General features: G+C 53.6%; 1 protein-coding gene across 1 annotated transcript; it reads right to left on the reverse strand.

Moving 5' to 3' along the window:
- Positions 1 to 1,415: 1,415 nt before the first annotated feature.
- GOT2 (glutamic-oxaloacetic transaminase 2, mitochondrial) lies at positions 1,416 to 7,852 on the reverse strand. Its single transcript, XM_009699278.1, has 9 exons — positions 7,699 to 7,852; positions 6,076 to 6,204; positions 5,652 to 5,711; positions 5,369 to 5,530; positions 5,055 to 5,159; positions 3,970 to 4,120; positions 3,571 to 3,736; positions 2,438 to 2,588; positions 1,416 to 1,955 (listed from the first exon to the last, which is right to left on the reverse strand). Exons 1-9 carry the CDS (start codon positions 7,831 to 7,833, stop codon positions 1,833 to 1,835), a joined length of 1,182 nt encoding a protein of 393 aa, XP_009697580.1. The 5' UTR covers positions 7,834 to 7,852; the 3' UTR covers positions 1,416 to 1,832.
- Positions 7,853 to 8,788: the final 936 nt, after the last annotated feature.

Raw genomic sequence — 8,788 nt, forward strand, 5'->3', positions numbered from 1 at the left:
TTGGCTCTCCGCAACCAGAAATCCCGCAGGATGGGGAACCGCAGCGCCAAAACCCCACAGCGCCATAGGGCAGCACCCGTGAGCGCAAAAAGCAGTTTATTGCACAAATGGGAACAAGCGGTGGCTGCGGGCATCGGGCCGTGTAAACAATCATCACCCTTCAAGCGCAAACCATCTGTTGGGGAGCAGCTGAAGGCTCCAGCCTTCCTCGGACTGCGCAAGCAGCCCGGCGAGCACGGTGAGACCGTGCGCTACGCAGGCCCGTCCAGGCTCCCAGGACAACACGGCTCCTCTGGGCAGGAATGAGAAACCAGGACTGCTCTGCTAAATGCCCTGGTACAGCTGCAAAGGGGAAAGGTGCCAGTGGATGCAGAAAGCTCTCGTAGACTCAGAGGTAATCCCCGCCAGGTCCACTTAGGAAGGCACCTTTGCCTGCTGCAAGGAGAAACTTCATCGTGCTCCTGTGACCGAGCACGGGGCAGATGGCCTTTGGGAACTCGTGCTCTCCCCAGCAACACCTACGTTCAACCCTTCCCTTTCAGCTCCACGACACCAACTCCCAGCTCGGGCAGCCTCAGCTCACACACCCCAGTGCTCTTGGGGCACACGGGTGGGAACTGCCCCCTCTCTACGTGGGATTCTCAGGAGATGAGGGTTGCACTGGCCATACAAGATCCTCTGGGCTGGCAGGTCCCTGAGAGGGAACATCTGGTGTATGGAAGGGACAAGATCCAGCTATGTGATGACAGGAGGAAGTCCCCAGCTCGATACAGCCATGTGCCACTTTATTTGGATTAAAAAACCAGGGTCCCGTGAGTCACAGGGCCTCAGGGACACTCAGTTCAGGACTGAATGTTTTTTGAGTCATCAGCTCTCCGACTTCCCTCAGGATCTTTCCCTCCCGTTTTCTGGTGTCACCAGAAGTTTGGCTGAACAGATCAGATCAGAAGGGCACACCAACAACCCCCAACGTGAGGGTGCACACAGCAGGGCCCACCTCTGGGCTCACGGCTTTGGGACACACACAAAGACTCAGCTTTGCAGGGAGGGCTGCTGGGGTTGGTAGAGGAACGGGGAGATGCAGAGACCAACAGAGAGCAGTTGTCGGAGAAGGTTCTTATTGCAGGGGGGTGTGTGAGAAATTGTTTCACCTCAGGGTACAGGAGTGAGGTCAGGAGAACCAGGTTTAGAGGAGGGACACTGATCTGCCCCACATACCAATGCCACTGTGAATTACACCTGAAAGGAGATTCCCAGATGGAAAAAGCAAAGCCAACGATGGAGCAGATTTTAGTAGCGAGAAGTCCTCAGAGCTGGTTGTTGGACGGCAGCTTTGGCACTGCCCAGCCCCGGGCTAGGAGGATGGATGGAGCCTGCGGGAAGCAGGGACTGGGTGAGGTCAAAGGAACGCATCGGAGCAGCCCTCCCACTCAGCCCCCCCAGCTCCGCGCCCGCTGCCGCTTGGGCCAGCGGCCAACAGCCTCACAAAGTCTTCTCATGGAGAAAGCAGTGTGGGGAGGCCTTTGGTGCCTGCACTGGTAGGAAGGCAATGCTAAGTGTTTGCTTCCTCCAGCGCAGATGGGTGCTGGGGCTGATGGACAAAGGATGGACAGCAGGGGAAGACGGCTGTGACAAGCAGGATCCGGCAACGATGTCCCTGCTCCACAACGCAGGGCAGTTTTGACTAGGCTTCTACAACAACTCATCTACAAGATACATTCAGCAGCGGCGTCAAGTGCTGTGGTTGGAAGTATTCTGCTTGTTTCCTTTCCCTCCCCATCTTCAACCAGTGGGTAAGGGAAAGCCACCAGCTCCAGGGCACACCTTTGCCTTTACTTTGTGACTTGATGGATGGCATGAGCCAGATAACCTACATTGCTCGATGTAACCCCTGCCACAGAGATTCGTCCGTCCTTTGTCATATAGATGGAGAACTCCTTGGTCAGCCGCTCCACCTGGGGTGAAAAAGCAGAGTTCAAACTGCAGGCCAACCTCTAGTCTGTTAGCACAGTGCAAATTTACCCAGCTTGCCAGAACTGAAAGCAAAGTGGGTGCCAGCAGACGTGGCACCCCACCACTGAAGAGCCAGCAGTGCACCCGGTAAACCAAAGCTTGGCTCTTGGGCAACACACAAACACTGCAGACGTTCAGCTGGGAGAGTCACCTCACTTGAACTGACCTTTAAGGTCACCTTGGAGCAGCATCAAGTGACTGCTTCCTTTGACAGATAAGCAGGCTACGTTTGCTTTCAACCTCCGCAAGCACAGCAGGGAACAGAGCAAGACCTGGGCCCCTGTGATGTTCCAGTGCTGAAGGCTTGGAGGATGTTCCTCCTGGAGGAAGAACTGCTTACGAGGGCTCATTTTGGCACCTGCTCTCGAGATCTTACTGACAAGGCCAGCAAACGACACCTTGAGACCACGGGAACTGCGTTTACCTGCTCAGGCTTCAGTCCCGTGAAGCAGAACATGCCGATCTGGTCAGTGATGTGCTGCCAGTTGTGAGAGGATCCCTCTTTCTTGAGGTTGGACACCAGCTGAGTCCGCATGCTGATGATCCGGTCGGCCATACCCTTCACCTCCACGAGCCTGAGAAGCGAACCCAGGAACTTCTCAGAGCAGAGCTGGGACACACCAACGCTGCTCCCCTCCTTGCCCAGTTAACTACCAGGAATCAACTCTCCACCTGAAAGGGCCTCATATGGGGATGCAGATGAGCAAAGACCATGGACCATGAACCTGTAGCTCCAGCTGGGGAGCTGCTTCTTTCTCCTGGTACCTGAAGGTGACTGCTATTTATTTATTCCATAGCTGTCGGACACTACTACCAGAGTATAGGCACCTCTTACTTCTGAAAGCCATGGGTGAGTAGGAGGCCTCACGGCAGCACTGCCCAAACCCGGATAAAATAATATCTGCAGATGGAACAAAGAGTGCAGGGGTACCTCCCAGAACAGGCAGACATCCCCTGCTCCAAGGCAGTGCAGCTAGGAGACATCTCTGCTGGGCTCTGGATCAGGCACAAGCATCAGCGTGCCAGAGGAACACAGCTCCCAGCGAAGCCACAGCACACTGCCAGCCTTTGTTCTGGCAGGCCAGCTGCCGGCAGGGACTGCACACGGAGGGGCTGGGAGAACAACACAGGCTGACGCCAGGAAGCAGGCTTAGGGCATGAGGGTTACATTCCTGGGTCTTATTCCCAGGGGGCTTACGCTTCCACTTCCCCCATGTGAGACATCCTAGGTGGCTACAACGCCTCAGCTGGTCTTTTCCGCCCCTTGGACGGGCAGCTCCTGCAGCCCTCAATCCTAGGGGAGCTTTATCCCCTCCTTTGCAGTGTTTTCTGCCTTGGTAACACAAGGGAAACTGGTTTGTGTCAGGCTGGACCTGTATCAGCTGATGCCAGGACACAAACAGGGATTTCTCCAGAGGAAAGGGGTGGCACATGGTTCTGACTGTACCCCCGAAGCTAGGAGCTGCCCATGACAGCAGCAGGCAGTAAGCACAGCACATTGTGGCCACGAAGAGACCTCACATCTCACTGCCGTGAGCATTAGGGGTTTCCTCTTACCACTCCTTCCGTAGGTCAGGGGTGTTCAGGATGATAGAAGCAATGCGGGCTCCATTCAGGGGTGGGTTAGAGTACATGGGGCGGATGAGGATCTTCAGCTGTGACTCGACCCTCTTGGCTTCCTCCGCATCACTGCAGATCACCGTGAAGGCACCCGCACGCTCTCCTGAAAGAGGGGCAGTCAGGTCCCAGGACTTACCCAAATGCCACACAGCTTTAGTGGAGCCCCTTTCTCTACAAAGGTCTCCACCAGCTCCCAGCGGGTCATCTCCTGTGCCCCAACCAGTACTGCAGGATGAACGCAGACAGCAGAAAGACACTGGCTGCTAAACCCCGGAGGCAGTGGGGTCCCTCCAGCAGCTTGGATGAAATCGTTTCCACGCCACTTGCCCTACTCACCATACAGCCCCATGTTCTTGGCGTAGGACTGTGACAAGACGATGTTGATGCCCTGCTCAATGAAATACCGCACAGCCCAGGCATCCCGGTTGATGTCCCCGCTGGCAAAGCCCTGGTAGGCCATGTCAAAGTACGCAAGGAGGTTTCGTTTCTGCCAGCAAAGAGAGGAGAGCGTCACAGGAGCTGAACACCCCTCCAGGGAGCAGGGCAGTAGGCTTAAAAGAACCGGGCAGGCAGCGGCCTGCTCCACTGCAACTGTTCTCTTCCAGAAGCAGAGCCATTCCCCTTCGTTTGCCAGAGGGAAGGCAGCCCCAAAAGCCACAGCTACCCACCATACATCAAAACAGCAGGTAAGGACCCTCTCAGTGCACTTATGGGATGCACAGTCTGGCCCAGGAGACACAAGTGGATTCAGCAGGCATAAATTATTCCATTTCAGTGTCTCCTGTATTATTAGTTTCCAGGAAAATCACCTGGGAACTCTCTAGGCAGGTGCTAGCCCTTCCAATGCCCCCAGGCACATAACCCAGCCACACCACCTCTCAGTCCGGAGACCCACAGCCATCTGTAGGCCACAGAGGCCATTCTGGTATCTACCAATTCTCAGGACACTACTAAGGCCAGGCATCCCCAAGCCAAATTTCACTGGCTACAGCTTGGGGAAGCAGCAGGGAGGAGGAGGTAAAGGATGAAGGTAGAACCTGCCCCTATCTGTTTCCAGCTGAAGCTTGCGAGGAGACACGAGGCACGTGAAAGATTTTCCAGCATTTTTAATGGACTAGCGCTGGGAGCCCCCCCCCGCCCCCAGCTATCACAGCTCACTCTTTCAACCCTGCTGCTCTCCTTTCAGGTCTCCCTACCCCAGCTTCCGGGGAAGGTGCCAGCAGAAAGTCTGATGGTCAGCTAGAAGCTTTATGGGCGCATTTATCTCACTCCTGCCTTTAGTACAGGAACATGACACCCATCCTGGCTTCAGGGACGGGAGTAACCTTTAGCGCAGTGAAGACCAGATGCCACCCCTGAAAGGCCAGAGATGTAGTTTTCCCAGGAAGAGCACAGTACCCCTGGGACACTCCACTGCTCACCTTGACCATAGCCGCCAACTCCTTCCATTGTTCCTGCCGGGGATCCACCCCAGTGGGGTTGTGAGCACAAGCATGCAAGAGGATGATGCTTTTCTCTGGAATTTTCTAAGGAAGATGTTAGAGAGAATGAATTATTAATGACATCTGAGCACTCTCCTCAGCAGCTGAGAGTTTTGCACTAGACAGCTTAGACAAGGTCTGCAAGGCTTCTAGCCTTGATTTGATGCCTTCAGGCATCATATTTAAGCTAAAGCAAGAAGTTCACCCATCTCCCCACACCACCTCCCTGCTTTCAGGCATGGACGGCAACTCACGGAAATGTCATCCATGGCTCCAGAGAAGTCAAGGCTGCATGTCTTGGGGTCATAGTAGCGGTAAGCCTGAAGCTGCAGGCCAGCATCACGGAAAATGGGTGTGTGATTGCCCCAGGACGGTTTGGGTAGATACACATCACGGCTAGACTTGAAGAACCGTTGCTGACCAAGAGAAAGACAGAGTGTTCAAACAGGTTGAACAGATTCAGGCAGTTACAAAGCCTCAAAGATTCATCTCCAGTCAAAATATGTCCTTTCCTTCCCGCACCGGCCAGGGACTCACCAAAAAGTTGGCTCCAACTCGCAGAGATCCAGTCCCAGAAATACCCTGCACAGTGACGTACTGCAAGGGAAGAAACAAATACACAAGCCTGAGCAGTCACAGTATGATAGAGGGAAAGCCCAGTCACTACATCAGCATTGGCAGAAGTACACCAAAACAGGGACGTGGGGCTGGAGGGGATTACAAGGGTCAGCAACTCCAGCTGCAGAGCTGGGAGCTGGGCCCCTTGGCAAGGTCAAACCCTCTCCTTGGGAAGGGCTGTTTCACACCAGCCTTCAGAGGAAGCAGTTATCCTTGGGCCTAGCTAACCTGCAACTCAGAGGCATGAGTACCCCTGCCAGTTATTCCACTTTTGTTAGGCACCCATGTACCCACCGTACATCAGACAGCGCTGCCCACCCCTACTTCTCCGTCTGCTCCTTACCCGGCCGCTCTTGAAAGCTTCACTGTTTTCACCGAGAGCCAGTTCTGCAGATGCCCGAGTGAAATCCGCTAGCCCCGCAATGGGCAAGTACTCCTTGTCCATCTTCTTGGATGCTATCATGGCCTCTGCCTGGGAAGGAGGACACACATTCAGCAAGGAAGGCATGGCCGTGGAGAGGATGGTGGACAGCTCAAGGTCACTTCTCTTCACATTTGCTTGCTCAAAAGGGGCAAAGGCTGGTTTACAGGAGTTTCCTTTCAGAGATAAGGGCTCATTGCAAGCAAGGGGCAGCAGTAAACACTTCAGATGAAACCCTGCTTTTACCACAGGGCACAGTGCCCAGTGGCCACCAGAGCCTTCAGTGGGTGCCAGTGTTGGTATAGCAGAGCCAGGAAACCCGACGCCAGAGGAGAACACCACTTCCAGCCCTTACAAGTCAACACTGCTGCACAAGGACACATGTTCCTTTTCTCCTGTCCTGCAGGAAGGCGAGACTTGACTGTTATTATGGGAGACGTCCCAAAACCACGTAGAGTAGCAAGCCCTTTGCAGGGCCTCATCATGCTGGGAGTGTTATTGAACTAGATGGAGCAGGTTAAAACAAACAAACAAAAAAAAATCCCGAAACCCCATCCAATTTTGAAAGCAGCCTGTCTGAAAGCTAGCTCACCCAACCCTTAAACATGGCACCCCTCAGTTTTGCTAATCTCTTGCTTCTTTCAATCAGACCCAGCATCAGAAACCAGTCCAAGTCCCTACCTAACACAGGAGCAGAGAGTGGAAGCAAAAACAGCAGACAAGGAGCCATGATCAGCAAAAATACAGCGATGGAGACATCTGGAGCACTCTGGGCACCCTACCCATGCTCCCTGGGCAGCAGGATAGATCCTGGCAGCATTCATATACCACCAGGAAACTATTCCTATGACAACGCCCCGGGTACCCAGTTGTGACCCAGCTGCAATACATGCTGACACAGGGAGCGCAAGGGCAAGGAATGGCTTTAAACCCCCCACTGATGAGAAACATGGACAATGCATCGTCCCTGCGCCAAGGAGACCAGCCAGTCAATGTGCATGGCAGCTGCCGCCTGTTTAACAGCCTATTTCTATGCTTACAGCCCTGAAAGGCTCTGTAATCCCCTCAAGGGCAGTGTCCACATCCAGCTTCCTGGGCGGGAGTTTTAGACTGGCTTACGGAGAAACTGGTAACAACGGCTCAGCAGAATTTCTAAGATTAATCCATTAAGGGGACAATGTCAGCTCCTTCCTCCCACGTGGGCTGGCCCAGGGAACATCAGCCTATTCAAGAAACACCTTGAATTTCAGAGGACAGCTGGGTTGGAGGGCTCATGGAAGTCAGCATTGAATTAGATTTACCTGGATGCAAACAGGACCCGTATTTCTTGTTTTATGCCCTACTATTTAACAGCTCTGTTGTGTCTCAAACGCATTAGTACTGCTAAGGGAGACATCCAGGAACACTTTCCTGCTCTGTTAGAGACAAAGCTTATTCTAAGGACCAACAGACAAACCCTGCCTAGAGGCTTTCCCCCTCCCTGACCCCCCCCAGGGCACCCAACACCTGGATCTGGCCCTGCCCAGCAGCCAGCACCAGGCTCACCTTGCGAACACAGTTCAGGACATACGGCTTCCCGTTGTCATCCCGGTACGCCCCCACACCCAGGTTCATCTTCTTGGAATTGGTGTCGCGCTTGAAAGCTTCTGTCACCCCCAGGATGGGGTCGGGGGGACCCATCTCCACATGGGACCACCATGAGCTGAAGGGAGAAAAAAGAAGCTAAGAGTTAGACTTGAGAACTGGGCAGGGACATGCACCAACATGGCTAGAGAGAAAACCTCAAGGGAAACCTTGTCTTTAAACCACTGGAGAAAGGTACAAGCAGTGCTAAAAGAATTATCCAGGGGAAAGAAAAAAAAACCACAACTCCTTTATGCTCCATGATCTGGCACCGCATTTTACATTGCAGAGTGGGCAAAGAGCCTCAGTTCACTGTGGATGAAGGTAACTGCCTCCCTCCAAGTCATTAACATGTAGAAATCGCCCTGCTTGCCTTATGTGCCCACACCAGAAAGGCCCCAGGAAACAGAAGACTTAAACTCATAAGCTCTGGCCAAATGCCATCTCTTCACAGCCCACAGGTGGGATCACGTAGGTGGTCAGTCCCCTCCAGGGAACCTCAGCCAGACCCAGGCAATTGCCCAAAGCATGAATACGGAGCCTCTTCCAACCTCCTGGAAGGGCTCTTGTACATGAAAACTAATCTGCTTTTCCTGCAACGTTGGCTGCCCTAACAAACTCTGCCTCACTTGAAGAGAGATGTTGTAGCCAAATGCTGTTTTCCAGGAAATCACAGAGGACACTTTCTTCCCAGTGTCACAGCTGACAAGCTCCGATGCGAAGGCCCCTTCCCTTGCTGTCAAGCACGAAACCTGCCCCCCCCAGAAGCTCTGTACCCCACTCCCCAGCAGCCGCTCAACAAACCACCTGCCTCCGCCCTGTTGGCAGAACTTCCTGAAGACGGAGAAGCTCTCTTAATGTCAAGGACAAACAAGACTATGCTATAAAAAGAAACCTGTTATTCTCTTTTTGGCCATAGCCTCTGCCCAGTCCCACATCCAGGCTTTGCAGGCTTGTAGGTAGTGCAAGAGAAGTGGTATGGTGGTTTTTCACCCTGGCTGGCAGAGGGCTA

The sequence above is a fragment of the Cariama cristata genome, unplaced genomic scaffold (assembly GCF_000690535.1).
Source record: "Cariama cristata isolate BGI_N322 unplaced genomic scaffold, ASM69053v1 scaffold37430, whole genome shotgun sequence".
NCBI lineage: Eukaryota > Metazoa > Chordata > Aves > Cariamiformes > Cariamidae > Cariama > Cariama cristata.